This window comes from Patella vulgata, chromosome 8 (assembly GCF_932274485.2).
Source record: "Patella vulgata chromosome 8, xgPatVulg1.2, whole genome shotgun sequence".
Taxonomy (NCBI): domain Eukaryota; kingdom Metazoa; phylum Mollusca; class Gastropoda; family Patellidae; genus Patella; species Patella vulgata.
The window spans coordinates 18,085,006-18,100,611 of NC_065886.2; the positions used below are offsets into that span (position 1 = coordinate 18,085,006).

Genomic DNA, 15,606 nt, shown 5'->3' on the forward strand with positions numbered 1-15,606 from the left:
CATTAAATCCTAATATTATCATAGACTTGGGCATACAGACCCCAAAATTATAAGTGGGACAGTAGAATTTTTTGCCCCCAAATTTGAGATTATTACCAGTTGAACAATTTTTTAATCATGAGTACTTTATGTTTTATTATACACCGTTAACATAATAATATCGAGATAAGGGTAGATATGTAAACATTGGTGGCATGGCGACGTCAGCTTTAATATTTATTAAAGACAAGTTGCGAGCTAGCTGAACTCCAGGTCAAGAGATAGACATATCTATCCGCGAATAATAAAAGATCAATTACGTTGATAGAAAGTGTATAATAAAGGTGGAACAGAATTATTCAGTAGCACCGTAACAATATACGTTATTAGGTGTTATTGTTAACGGATCAACTTTTCATTTTTAATAAGTAGACCTATACTGACGATGTAAGGAATGTTTCTATGTACATGAATATGTAAAATGGTTTTTGCTGTCGTTCTGTCCCTTTGTTTGTTGCATTTACCAGGTAAATTAATTAATTTTACTTTATGCCGAATAAAACATTATTTAAAGAATATTTAATGAAGCTAAACATCTCTATAAAGTGTTAATAGAACTTGGTATCTCAAATTCTGATGGGTGAAGATGTATGCGGTTCACTTTCTCTTCCGTAATATTTAGTGGAACTCGTTTTGTTTACTAATTTTTGTTTCGTTTCTTTTCTTGGGCGGGGTGTGTGTGTGTGTGTGTGTGTGGAGAAGGGGGGGGGGGGGGTCTTAAGGTGAGTTATAGCTGAACATTGGCTGGATGCATGGACCCTTAAATTTTTGACACCTACCTCGCAGCATCACACTAATCTAATTATTCATCTTATTCAGCAAGATGTTCTTGCTATCAAAGAAAATATTTTTTTAAGTAAAACAAATGGGATCGCTGTTGTTAAACTTGTATATTGTTTTGCAGAGGTCTGGAGTTTAGAATGTTATATTTGTGATAGCGGCTGGACCAATCAACTCTGTACACAGAAAACTACGACTTGTCAATCAGGTGAAATATGCTCCAATACGCTTGAAAGAAAACAGTTCGAAGGCCGACTTTTTACAAAGGTATAAATAGTTGATGTCTTGTAACGTCATATTGTTATTTCGCAAAGTTGCAATGTTTGTGGGCTCAAAGCAGAATATCTGAGTTCAAATAACGACGAATCTGTAATGTGTGGCGCCTAAGGGTTTCATATATATCTAGTCCTTCGGATGAGACGAAACACTGAGGTCCCGTGTACAAATTACACGTAAAAGATCTCTTGGTGGATTGGAATTCGAAGGGCGAACGTGCTAAAATTTCGATACTACTGTTTTCTCTGATATCTTTACTAATGCTAATGCGAAATACTATGAGAAACAATCACCATTATATTGAGTGGAGGTTGAACTCCATTCCGGAAGCCGCGGTGGCTCAGTGAGTAAGATGATGGCTTGCCAACCTGAAAGTCCCGTGTTCGATCCTGGTGATGGCCGAGAAAGTTCACCGGGATTTTCCGACGTGGTTACCCCCTTGTCAGGTGTACAGGATAGAAAATCTCGCCAGGGACAACGTATAGGCGTTCGGATAGGACGAGAACCCGAGGTCCCGTGTACACATTGACGTGCAAGTAAAAGAACCGTTACTAATATGTATCAAGATAGGAATCCAGAATAATGCAATTATGCATTCCCAGGGACAGAATTAACTAAACGATTGAATTATTTTGTAATAATAACCCGCTTGTATCTTGATGTTTTCAACAATAAATGACTGAAAGCAACAGGCATCGAAATGTTAAACAAGGGTAGCTTTTTATACGCCAACATTTTAATATGGTCGCATATTGCCGCTACCCCCGCCCGAAGGTCCATCCGTAGTTCATATTTCTTGTTAACACAACAATATATTTTTGAAATTGTGTTTTCTATTTCATTAAAACATTAAAAACCTGTTGATTTTCAAAGATTTTCAAAAATACCATACAAAGTTATTCCTCATTGTTACGAAATCTTGTTAGCGCTGTAGAAGCTTAAATTGACGTCAAATCATTCTGAAATTAATATGGGTTGATTTTTATATGGAAAGGAAGAGCTGTATTGACTTCCACAGTTATTACTTATTTGTTACGAAATCTTGTTTTAAATGTTTGGACGACTTAGCTGCTGGTGGGTGTATGTTTAGTTGCATGGTAGTCTGTCGATTTAGTAACAAACGTGTCTCTGACTCTTATCCAAGTTCAGCCACATCAAGGTTTGCCCTTGTCAGTGGTGCAAGATAAAGGGCGTGGTTAGGCTAAGCGCCATTGTATTGCCAAGAACGTTCAAGATTCCCTGGCAGTCGGGAACATAAATAAGGGTAGGCCATAACGCCGCTAGCATGTCAAAATTTCCGGCATGGAACATTGCATAGCTTATGTTCGTCCGTCGACATTGGTCCGGTTGGCGCACAAAAGTAGGTTGTTAAACCCCATTTCATTTCTTTACAGGGTGTCGGATATTAGAGGGAAAAGTGTGGAATCGGTGATACTGCCATTATTGGCTCCAAAACGTAGGGTTGTCTGATGTCTCTTTGTTAGTAGGGGTTTATATAAATAAGTTTTGTTTTATTATTTTCAGGGATGTATGGAAAGGCAGTTGTGTCATGATTTGCAATCATTAAACGACAGAAAAACCTGTAGAGATACGCCTTCTGTTTGCGTTCATTGCTGTGATAGTACTTTATGTAATCAAGGACAGATAACTCGTAGCTTCTTACCGATAATATTGTTATCGACAGCCCTGGGCTTGATATAAATGACAGATTAATTCAGTGAAATGGAACCGCGGTTGTTGAGCGGCAAGTAAATTGGGCATAAAAGAACCATTTGATTTTTCAAGCCTGGTCTCCACTTATGTTGCGTAGCTCCTGCGATAAATCTCTCGAATACGATTCTAAAATTATAGTTGGCCAAATAGTAAGTTCGTTGTATGTGACGTCACAGAAACGACATCTCAACAGCCCCCAATAGGGCGAGTCAAAGCCCTATATGAGTTCCTACTACTGTACACAGTAATATATTATAGGCCTATATATATATATATAGATCTAAATTATGGAACTGTAAAGTCAAATTAAATCAACTCAAATCAACCATATAAAACGATCTCTAAAGTGAGAGTATCTCTTTAAGCATTTACATAATGAACAATAGAAATGATACACAAGATAACCTATTTAATTTATGATTAGTCAACTTATCTACAAAATAGTCTGCAATATAGGTAAAATGGCGAACTCAGAAAATACAGCCGCTGTCCTACATGCTGCAAATGATCTTCGCATGGTGAGTAGATTTTTAAGGGTGTTTTATTTCATACATAAATGAATATGACATTTTATATAAAATATATCATATTGTTTGAATTATGAAATATGTACCAAAGCCTCAGGTACGCAAATATGACCACGGCGATACGTGTAGACAGGTCTAAATGAATATGACTATTTACATAGTTTATATTTAGCCAACACAAAACCCGAATCGTCCTGTAAATAAATCAGAACATAATAAATAATATAAGTTACATGAGTTATATTTAGCCTGCACAGTAGCTGAATATGCACAAAAAACTTTATCATTCAAAAGAGTGATAAGATTAAGTTCAGTTTATGTGCTTGTCAAATCCAATGTCCCTTCACCAGAGACAGGCGCCATTGTGGGAGCCGGGGTGGGTCATTGATTAAGATGGTGGCTCGCTAACCTGAAGGTCGCGTGTTTCGATCCTGGAGAAAGTTCATCGTGATTTTCCGACGCCGCCCCCCCCCCCCTTGCCTTGTCAGTGGTACCCCCGTACTGGCAAGGGACAATGTATAGTTCCTATAGGACGAAAAACCGAGTTCCCGTGTACACATTGACGTGCACGTAAAAGAACCGTTAACAGTTGGAATTAGAAATAAGGCTAGGGCGTAGTTCTGCTAACCGGGCAAAATTTCCATCATTGCATACTGTATGGCGTATGTCCGTCTCAATTTACCCAGTCGGTGAAGTAGGACGTTAAACCTCTTATCATTTTATTTCAAACTCCATTCCTGCCTTCCTTCCTGAATGCGGGATTATAAAACCGCCCATTCTCCAGCTCGTTACACACGGGAAAGATGTGTATTCCTAACAATTATTTGGGTCAATTTGCAAAAAAATCCTTGATTTTGTCCACGAAGCAAGTGAGTGACACCACTACACTTTTATTTAAGTAGCTCTTATAAGGTAAAAAGCTTCACAAAACGACCTATTTTGGGCGAAGAGTGATTTTCTGTAGTCACAAACGGACACAGCTCACCAAATATTTCTACGCCGTCACCGCGAAAGTTATTTTTAGTCTTTCTCTCCCTTTCCCTTTTTCCCAGTTTTGCATGGCGATTTTTGTTGACTTTTTGGTGTAAAATCGAAGAAAAGGGTTTGAAAATACATTTTCTACCAGGTTTTGGTGAATATTCACAGGGGCGGATTGGGGCCGGGAACCGGGCTCCCGTGTCGGAGCGGCCCCTTTTACTCACCGCGGAGCCCGGACGGGGGTCCGGGGACTTTCCCCCAGGAAAATTTTGAAAAATGAACCCCAAATATGCGATTTGGTGGCATATCTGATTAATTTAGGCCAAAATTCTGTAATTTCATGGGGGGTTGGATGGCCGAATGGTTAGCACGTGCGTGCTGTATCATACGGCCTGTCATTGAGTCAACTGACGTGGTTTCGAATCCTCGGTTGTACGTGGGTTTTCTCCGGGTCCTCCAGTTTCCTCCCACTGCTAAAGACCCCTACGCGCAAGCGAATTATTGAAATAAAATTAAACCGTATGTTAGTCTCGAAATGACCTAGTTTGTGTCGAGTGGACGTTAAACCCCATTTCTCTCTCTCTCTCTCTCCCTCTCTCTCTCTCTCTCGGTAATTTCATCTCTGAAAATAACGAGTTAATAAAAATGTCAAGGAAATCGTTTCGCACTCATATTCAGCCAACAGACCAGCTATCATCAAATTTTGCTGAGGACTTAAAATTGAATTATTTTTGGAGTTACGAACCATCGTAACAGTGTCAGGTGAATCCTATGAAATTTTCGGATGAAATTCGGAATCCCCATTGCAGGATTCCGAATTTCGGCCCACACCCAGCCCAGAAAGTCTATTATACCAGCCCATTCCAGACTCCAATGATGGCGTGGCGGCCCGTTAAAACCACCGGCCACATACAACATGATCATCATCGCTCCATGGCCAGTCCTATTTACTCCCCCCCACCATATAATGTTCAGCAGAAAAAGTTTTTTTTAGAGGAATTGGACAAAATTATTTTTTTCATTTTTTGTCCGATCGGCCCTTCGGGCGATCGATCCGTCCCTGAATATTCATGATTTTGAGGCGGAAGGATACAAGAGTTGAGAGGTTGGTTAGGTTGAAATGTAGGTTCCAAAATTGCATGTTTTCTTATCTCTACTTCCAGCTTGTGTATCTCAAGTTTTTCATGGTGAACCTCATACGTGCTTTTGGGCAAGAGGTTGCCACATGTTGCTCCATCTGCGGTAGAAAGCGTTCTACCCAACGAAAATTTGGGAAAAAGTTAGAGCCGGTCTAAGAGACGAGAATTAACATTAAAGTCAATGGGAAAATGTTTAGTGATCTGTGGTCACACAACGCAGGAGGGTGGAAACATGATCTATCTTCAATGGCTGATTCGTTATATATTCTCTCAATGATAATCATACGTCAAAATAATAATCATACGTCACATTATGACCTCGCATTCATTGTTTTATACAATATTATGATAATAGATACGTAAACAAACAAGGGCATGCTTATAAAGAACCCTTTTCGTTGCATGGGAACTGCGGTGACTCTGGCTCACTAACCAGAAGTTCTGGGGTTCGATCCCGCTATTGGCCGATAAAGTTCCCCTGGAATTAACAGTGGTGCAGGAAACCGAGTTTGTGTGTACTGGCATGCCCGTAAAAGAACCTTGACAGTTGGAATTTTAAATAAGACCAGGCCCCAAGTTCACTAAGCATTCTCAGACTGAAGTTGAGAATTTGCTCAACTTTTAATCACTGTTTATGAGAAATATCTTTGATGCAGAAACACAAAATTTTGCACATAGTTTCTTATGGATGAATCTGATACATTCAAACAACAAAATTATTATAAAGGGCTATATTTTAGTTCAAATAAGGTGGACAAGTTTGAGTAAATTCTCAACTTAAGTCTGAGAATGCTTTGTGAACTCGGGGCCAGGTCGTAGCTCCGCCACCCAGGCAAAATTTCACCCATAGCACACCGTATGGTGTGCGTCCGTCTTCATTAGCCCAATTCCTTTAAAATTTCTTTTCATTGCAAAATTTTCATTGGGTTGTCTCTTTAATAAATTGCGATATTAATTATAGGTATAGTTTTAACTATATGATATACTGTAGCTATAGATCATTGATAATATCAAAATAATGTTGTAATAATATCCACAATAGAATATTTCAATAAAATAATAATTACAACATGGTTGATTAACAACAACAGCTGTCATTTAATAAAACCATTTTACATCCGACCATACAGCCGTTGATTGTTTATAAATGAGTTATCGTTATTATCTTATACCATGTGCTAGTTTTTCAACGCAAAAAATTTTTGAGTATCATTATGTGGTGGGGGGGGGGGGGCGTCTTCCCAGAAATGGTCTGATGGACCAAGCTTTATATTATCCACTCACCATCGAAATTAATGTATCGATTTTGGGCGGAGTAATTATCATCGATTTTTTAATTGTTCGATCCTCAAAATTGATTAGTTATAACACACCTTCAACACCTCGTTCAAGGCAGGGGGGGGGGGGGGGGTGGATGGCTGAATTGTTAGCGCGTGCGCGTTGAATCTGTTATTGAGTCAACTGGCGTGATTCCCAATGTATACGTGACAAACTCCTGAGGTTTTTTCCGGGTCCTCCAGTTTCCTCTCACTTGAACCATATGTTAATCTCGAAATTACCAAGTTTGTGTCAAGTGGACGTTAAACTCAGTATTTTTCATAATATTCGAAATTAAAACACGGATATTGATCCATTTCAATCAATATTGATGTTGCTATCTTGTCGTGAAAATAAGGGACCCTATATCCACTATTTAAGAACACAAGAACATTCCAAAATCACTACACGAGTCGTGTATTCTATGGTTTTGGGCGCAATTTGTAATTAAGAAAGAAAAAAATATTCAACAAGACAATGCGGAAGTAATTAGTAATGCAATGGCTAATTCACAAACGACAAAATAATATTTAAAAAACGTAGAATGGACTTATCAGCCGTTTTTTACCGAACATAATTGATTAGAAATTACAATAACATTTTTAAATATTGAATATAAATCACTTTGTAAACATTCATATTACATTAAATGTGCTTTTAGACACATTTTCATCTATTTTAAGGTTCCAAAGTCGTATTAATAATACATACAGATGTATTTTGATCAAGCATCTATTAGTAAATGTGTTTATTTATTTTAGGAAAGTATCAGTGTTCCAGAACCAAAAGACACAGGTAATCATGGTGGTTATGAAAATCTACTGTTTCAGGGATATTTTGTGGAAACAGTTCAGGGGCTTGGTGATCGCTGATTTGGCATGACCAACAGTAGTTCAGCTCTGAGCGTAGGTCTCTGTACAGGGCGAGAGTAATGAGACCAACTTTACAGGGCGAGTGAATGGGGCCTACTGTACAGGGCGAGTGTAATGAGACCAACGTTCATAGCTGAACTAGACCAACAGGATCCTATGTGGACACAAGAAATCCAATATATCGGTAGGGCCGGTCCAGATGGTTCTTTCCTCACGATGACGAAACTTTAGGCTGTGTGGAACATAGGAAACAGATGATGTGGGCATAGCAAAAATGTGTATAATAAACGTAATATCGTTATTAAAGGAGCTAAGTCTCTAACTCAATATTTTCCATAATATTCGAAATTAAAAACACGAATTAGAATTCAATATTGGTCAATTTCAATCAATATTGATGTTGTTATCTTGCCGCGAAACTATAGGATCCTAATATCCAATATTTAAGACACAATTAACATTTTATAATCAGTACACGAGTTGTGTACCCTATGGTTTTGGGTGCCATTTTGTAATGAACAAATAAAAACATATCCTACAACACCATTGGGAAGTAATTAGTAAAGGCTGATTCACGAACGACAAAATAATAATTTAAAAAACGTGTAGAATGGACTAAGCAGGCGTAAACTGTTTGCGTATTTCACCTAACATAATTGATTAGAAATTACAATATTTTTGAATATAAATCATTTTACATACATTCATATTACATTAATATGTGCTTTTAGAAACATTTTTGTCTATTTCAAGGTTAAAAAAATAGAGCCAACGCCCTTTAAGTAAAAACTGGTGAGATATCAATTTGGATATTGGTCAATTGCTACGTTAGCTTTAACAAAAAGAAATAATAATTAAATTATCTACTAAGATACACTTTGACAATTCTTGGATTTTTCGTGATTTTCCCGGGAAAACATATAAGCGGGATATATATAGTGATCAATCGAGGACGGAAAGAACAGCCCACCTCAAATGTTTGCTGAACTACGTCACTATCAATTATTGATATCATGTTTTATTTTAAAGATGTTCTGATATCTATGGGATCTGTTGGTATCTGTGGCTCAGATATAAAATATTGGGCATTAGGAAAATGCGGAAAGTTTGTTGTCAAAGAACCAATGGTGTTAGGTCATGAAGCCAGTGGTGTAGTCGTAGGGGTCGGTTCTAAAGTAACTCATCTGAAAGAAGGTTAGTTTTAAACTTTGTTGATCTATCGAATCAATTAATCTAAAAAGTACTGAATTTTGGAAGGGTTTCGTTATACTTGTCATGCCAGAGTACCATAAAACATTGTCATTATCTTTTATAAGCCAAGTGGGCAAAGTGTGGATGCCTTGACAGACTTACTGCATACCCACATAAGTTTGGAATCGACTTTTTTATAAAACATGGCGGTTTTCGAGGGATGGCCAAATGGTTTACGTATGGGTGTCTAGACAGACTTATCATCTAGACTGCATACCCATAGAAGTTTGGAATCAATTCTCTATAAAACAAGGGGTTGGGGTGCGTGTTAGATCATAAGGTCTGTCATTGAGTCAAGTACGTGGCAAGGAGTAGCTGTCGCCTATCCCAACTCGTGGGTTTTGTCCAGGTGATCCGGTTTTCTTCCACTGCTAAAGACACTTACGCGCAAGCGAATTATTGAAATAAAGTTGAACTATATGTTAGTCCCGACTGGACGTTAAACCCCATTTCTGTCTCTCAATAAAACATTCGTATAAAAACTAGAATCATAAGAAAGGGACAGGGACCAACTTCCCCATCTTCTAAACAGAAGGATAAAAAGTGATTCTGGCAATTTTAACACTTGTCTTGTGACTCAATATTTTGTCGCTGCTCTGACTAAATTCCATCTAGAAGCTGTTTTCGTACTATTTTCATTTGTAGGAGATCGTGTAGCGATAGAACCAGGTATACCCTGTAGGAGTTGTAAGTTGTGTAAGAAAGGACGATATAATCTGTGCCCGGATGTAGAATTTTGTGCAACGCCCCCTATAGATGGTAATTTATGTCGTTTATATAAACACCCTGCTGATTTCTGTTTCAAGTAAGTGATTCTACAAATTGACTAAGAAAAGAACTTATTATATTTCGCTTGAAATAAAACTCTTTAAAAAAAATTGAAAGATAAACCTTTTGCTTTGAAGGGTGAATCAAAAACAAGCAGAGTGACAATAATTATCTTATATGCCGACGACCCAAGCCACAAATCGGCCTTAAGATTTAAAGATGCATAATGTAAGATTTAGATAAAGGGCTGGCAGTTCTTGCTATAATAGCTAAAATATATACTAAGCCAAATTAAAAACTTGACACTCGGGATTTTTGGGACTAGATTTTTAATTGGTTTAAGGCAACTATTTTAGTGTTATGTTGTGCACAGACGACCTTGACATCAACAGAAAGCAAGAATACGTCTCGCCGAAAGTCCTTGACATTGATAACGTTCGTGATGTCACAGTACCCCCCAAAATGAAATTCACAGACTTGGAGAACAATCGGAATAAAGTGTTTAGTAACGGTTGTGGCCTCCTCTAGCGTCTCGTACTGCCACACAACGTCTTCTCATGGATCTCAGAACATTAGTAAACACTACCCAGGACTTGGACACCGGCATTTCTTAAAAAATTCTGGGTAGCAATTGCTGTATGGTGTCGAGCATTGTCTTGTTGAAACGTTAGTCCAGGCCCATGTCTCTGCATAAACGGAAGAAGAACAGGTTGCAAAATCTGATCCCTGTACTGGACAGCATTTAAGTTCCCTTGGACAACAACAAGAGGAGAACGTCCATGTACACAAAAAGAACCCCAAACCATGACGCTGCCGCCACCAAATCGGTCAACTTCTCTGACGCATACTTGAGCGTAACGTTCACCTCGTCTGCGGTACACTCAGGCCCTGCCATCGGCAAATCTCAAAGTGAATCGAGATTCGTCACTAAAGACAACCGAATTCCACTGTCTTTGAGTAAATCTTATGTGTCTTGTGGCCCACACAAGTCGGTTACGGCGATGAAGAGGTGTCAATGTTGATCCATTATAAGGCCTCCGAGCAGTAGCGGATTATCAGTGAGGCTGATGAGGCTGCAGCCTCAGGCCGAAAGATTTTGTAAAAAAATATTTTTTAGACTTGTCTGATACGATTAAAAACGCATAGACAATGAATGTTAGGGGGGTGGGGTTTAGGCCCAACGGGAATCAACATAGGCCCTGACCCGAAATTAATTAGGCCCACGCCATTTTAAATAGGCCCTATTGTTTGGAGATCTGATCTTATTTTTTAAACGTAGGCCTACAATGTACGTTAAATCCTTGTAAGTTTTCGGTTATGTCTTGCTTAATATATTGTATCCACGTGACGTCATTTATGGGCATATAAAGTTACATTACGTTTTTAATGTTAGCAACTACCTTGGCTCTAACTTTAAAAACTAAATAGGCCCTCCAGCAACTGTCGCCTCAGGCCTTAGTGGAGCTTAATCCGCCACTGCCTCCGAGCTCGAAGACCAGCAGCCTGCAAGCGATTTCGAACAGTTTGTGCAGTTACCCTTCCACCAAACATCTCTCTACTTGTGGAGGTTGCAGTGACAAATCTGTTTCTAAGATGACGTAATCGTATTGCTTGATCTTCCTGGAGTGACGTCACACGTGGCGCTTCCGCCCTTGGGCGGTCGGCAATAGTTCCAGTTTGAAGCACTCTCATTCTAAGATTAATTATTGTCTGGCGTGAACAATTAAAGGCTCTTGCAACAGTGACCACAGACTGACCAGCATAGAGCCTACCTATAGCACGTAGACGTTCTACTACATTTGAAAGGCGCGGCATTATCTTACAAAGATGAAAATAACAATTTTAATTTGTTTTTCCAGTTCAAGTTACGTGTGCGTGTTCAGTTTAAGCAAACTTGCATCGATTGACCTCACGAGTTTGTGTTTACACGTGTTTTTCAGGTTTTTCATCTTTATATGCTCAAAAGTCACGTGATCCACGTGACTTTACAATTTTATGAAATTAAAGGCTTCTTACTACTTACTATCGTTAGAAACACTTTAAAATTTATTTGACTTACCAGAAAAAAAAATTTGTTGAAATTCATCAGTGTCAAGTTTTTAATTTGGCTGAGTATAGATAATGACAAGAAAATAGTCTATGTTGAAAATGGAGTGAAATTACTTCATTCTGGGCGGAGATGGAGTTGTTTGAAGAACAGTGTAAACCCGATTGTCATTGCTACCCTTGTTACAAGTTACGATAATAAACAAAGTCTCGTTTATCCAATTTTTTATTAATTGATTACTTGTTTAAATCCGTTGAAAATCAATACCATCCGATGACCTAGAGAGTTGATTATAAGCTTGGCATGTGAACAAATCTCTAATTAATTATTTATATAAGGTCAAACTAAAGATCTGCATTAGGCAGATTTAGCTCTTATATAATGCATCTTTAACGACCATTTAAAAATAAATGGGTTACATATTTTCTTCACGAACGTCACTTTGTTGTAATCGACAATGCACTGCGGAAAATGGCACGTGCGATCGCAATCTGTTTCACAGAGATCTTTTAATATCTCTGTTACAGATGACTGTTTCGACAAGTGACGTCACATCACGCGGCGCCAATCATTGGCTCAATAGCGCGTGCATTGTTTACATAAGACGTTACTGATTCGGGCTAAATGGTGAATTTTACTTATTTTAATACCCATTTACACTAAATAGGAAATTATTTTTACCTACAAACAATTCAAACGTCTTTATTTATTTTTCTAATAAATGAAAAAAAAAATGTTTTAGAATTTAATTTAACGGAAGAAAAAAGTTAATATTTGGGACTCATTGAGTCGCATCGATGTCATCCTTATCAGTGATTGTAGCGGCCTAGCGAAAATTCACTGCTGATCAGTGTGGTGCGATCGCGCTCCAAATGAACGATAGAGTAATGTAATAATATATGTGATTGACCAGCACTGGTTTACAGAGGCCTAGTTTCGTAAACGGCCTTGCTGGTCGAGCTGCCTACGACCTGTCGGAGCCTTGGCCCGTCTCAGTGAAAACGCGATAATTTATCGTATCTATCGGTCACAAACATAGATTTTCTATCGGCAATTTTCACCTGGTTCTGTAGTCCTACACAAACAGACATTTGATATTAGATATTCAAATACAAATTAATTTTCAGATTACCTGATCATGTATCGTTAGATGAAGGGGCCATGTTAGAACCTCTGTCTGTGGCTGTTTATAGTTGTCAAAGAGCGGAGATTGATTTAGGATCAACGGTTCTAGTGTGTGGTGCAGGTATGTTGTTTTTTTGGGTTAGGTTTATTGGGTAAGATTATCTGTCCTCAAGCGCCCGCCTGGTTTGATAATTAATGTGACTGGAGGTTGTAGAGTGAAGTTGCAGGGTTAGTGTTTGTGGTTAAGATCATAATATCTCTTAAAGGTATCTCATGTTGTGAGTCTGGAACTCTCCAAAATGATGAAACTGCAATCAACTGACTTGAAAATAGGATCGTGTGTTTTAAGCAGATTGGGATTTTCCCTTCTATTTTGGCATTTTTGTTTAGCTCATTACGGTAATTTATTTAGTGGCAGATGCATAATTTTGCGACCGATTGCATTTATTTTGCGACCGACTATTTTTTTTTCTTTCCTGCTTGGTCAATAGTTTTGTATATTACAGGTCCTATTGGTTTGTTGACGATGATGGTAGCCAAAAATGCCGGTGCTACAAACATAATGATTACAGGTAGACAAAATATAAACTTTACATTGTTTTGGGAGAGAGAGAGAGAGAGAGAGAGAGAGAGAGAGAGAGAGAGAGTTTAACGTTTCTGGACTAGATCGGGGTCTTTAGCAATGGGAGGCAACAGAATGACCCCTACGAGGTCAAACAGACCAGACGCTGTAAAAACGAATTCTCCCGCGTTTCCATTTTTTTTCAGTACAGAAATGAGTTTAAAATATGGTTGAACAACTTGAGATCCTAATCTAAAATTTTCTTCAGACTGATTTCTTTTTTTTCCAATTGTTAGATATAGATGAGCATAGACTTAATTTCGCTAAGAAAATGGGGGCTGATCACATTTTTAAAATAGTGGATAAAGACGGTGATGTGGTGGCGAGAAAAGTTGGCAGCATTTTAGGTGAACCAGACGTGACATTAGATTGTAGTGGAGTTGATTCCAGTTTTATTCTAGGAATTCAGGTACCGTAGATTTGTCTTGTGACACTTTTCATTTCTTCAATAATTACGATTTTCTGTGTGTTGTCAACTATCTCCATAGTCGGACAAAAAATTTGATTTTTTCCTACCCAAGGTTTTTCAAGAGAGTTATCTCCCTTGCACTGTCCTGTGTTATTTCCATATTTTGTGAAACATTTTCTAATCCACAAAAGTCGTGTCATTTTGCAATTCAATTTTTTTAGTTTATGAGTCATCGATGAGTGCTTATGTGGGGGGGGGGGGGTGTATAATACGAACTCCACTGTTTGCAATTAAATTTATGTGTTATTATGTTCTGTAGCTGCTACTATTTTATTTATTTATATTTAACAGGTGACTCGACCGGGAGGAAAAGTGGTGCGAGTAGGGGGCGGTTCTCCTAAAGTTGAGTTACCTTTAACTCGTTTAAATGCCAATGAAGTGGATTTACTGGGTATATTCAGATATGCTAATTGGTAAATAAATTTACTCACAGCAAGAAAGAAAGGACTGCAATTTTTCTAAACTCAATATTTAAAAAAAAAAAATTCCTTGTTTGATCAATGTTTTCTGCCTTTTCAAATCAAAATATGACATCGGTTGAAAATGATGGCTAGATTTGTGAGTAGGTAATTATTTTAATGATTTCATTCTTTTGCTGTATGAGTGACTTGTTAATTGTGATTATCGCTTACCCCTATAACTTTGGCATAGGTGGTTATCCAGGCAATTACTAAACATTAACATCGTCTGAAGATTATATCTAATATTTCTATTTCAGTTACCCGATTGCTTTAGATTTAATTGCCAGTGGAGCCCTAGATGTTAACCCATTGATATCACATCATTTTACTTTACTTGAAACAGAGAAAGCTTTTCTTACAGCTAGTGATCGGAATAGTCAATCTATTAAAGTCATCATACACTGTGATCAGTAATTAAAAATATATTACTAAATAGACAACGCAGTAAAACTATACAGCATAACACAGACGCAAAAAAACAACCCACAAAATGACAACAAATTTAAACGTTATGGTGATTCCAGAGTTGTTGGTTACTTGAATTTACCGGACAGGATAATTGTCTATTACAGTGAACATTCATGTACGTTGAGATAAATAAAGAAATACAATTGGGTTTAACATCCTATTTTCTTACAATAATCAGACTAATAAAAACGGGCATACGCCATTCAGTGTGATACAAGGGAAATTACGTATGGATAGCAGTGTTTCTGCCCACTTATCAAATTTCACCTGTCATGGGTTCTGGCACAATAACAACCCTCAAAGTTATAGACATCAGTAGTTCAAGTACAATAGGTACATGTACATGTAGGAAACTGTTTAGGAGTTAGATATACTCGTAATGTCAAGACAAATATAACTGCTTTGAGGCTGAAATACCACTGCCATTGTGAAATCCCCTGTCTGTCTATTAACACTTAAAAAGTAGATAAGTTTTAACACCTTGTCAACACAATACTGTTATTCTGAGACTAACATATGATCATATGTTAAAGTGTGTAATGGGGTTTAACGTCCTACTGTTCTGCTCCTATACTGGGCTAATGAAGACGGGCATACGCCATACAGTGTGCTATGAGGGAAATTTTGCCCGGGCAGCGGCACTATCACCTACTCTTATATCGAATTCCAACTGCCAAGGGATCTTTTACGTGCATTCCAATGTTTACACGAGACCTCGGTTTTTCGTCTCATCCGAAGAACTAGACAGCTGTCC

At 38.0% G+C, this 15,606-nt stretch overlaps 1 protein-coding gene and 1 long non-coding RNA gene across 2 annotated transcripts; both read left to right on the forward strand.

The window, feature by feature from the left end:
• The first annotated feature begins 397 nt into the window (after positions 1–397).
• LOC126829750 (uncharacterized) lies at positions 398–3,126 on the forward strand. Its single transcript, XR_007683510.2, has 3 exons — positions 398–506; positions 944–1,086; positions 2,620–3,126. It is a non-coding gene; the product is annotated as an uncharacterized LOC126829750 (long non-coding RNA).
• Positions 3,127–3,148: 22 nt separating this feature from the next.
• Positions 3,149–15,016, forward strand: LOC126829749 (sorbitol dehydrogenase). The gene is made up of 9 exons (XM_050559864.1): positions 3,149–3,326; positions 7,531–7,564; positions 8,671–8,835; positions 9,538–9,697; positions 12,835–12,953; positions 13,339–13,404; positions 13,691–13,863; positions 14,215–14,336; positions 14,642–15,016. Exons 1-9 carry the CDS (start codon positions 3,225–3,227, stop codon positions 14,796–14,798), a joined length of 1,098 nt encoding a protein of 365 aa, XP_050415821.1. The 5' UTR covers positions 3,149–3,224; the 3' UTR covers positions 14,799–15,016.
• The last annotated feature ends 590 nt before the right edge of the window (positions 15,017–15,606 follow it).

Bases quoted from the DNA above. Each gene is read 5' to 3' on its own strand.
- LOC126829749 (XM_050559864.1), top strand. From the start codon at position 3,225: ATGATTAGTCAACTTATCTACAAAATAGTCTGCAATATAGGTAAAATG. The intron at 9,698-12,834 runs GTAAGTGATTCT...ATTAATTTTCAG, and splicing joins CCTGCTGATTTCTGTTTCAA to ATTACCTGATCATGTATCGT. The intron at 12,954-13,338 runs GTATGTTGTTTT...TGTATATTACAG, and splicing joins GGTTCTAGTGTGTGGTGCAG to GTCCTATTGGTTTGTTGACG.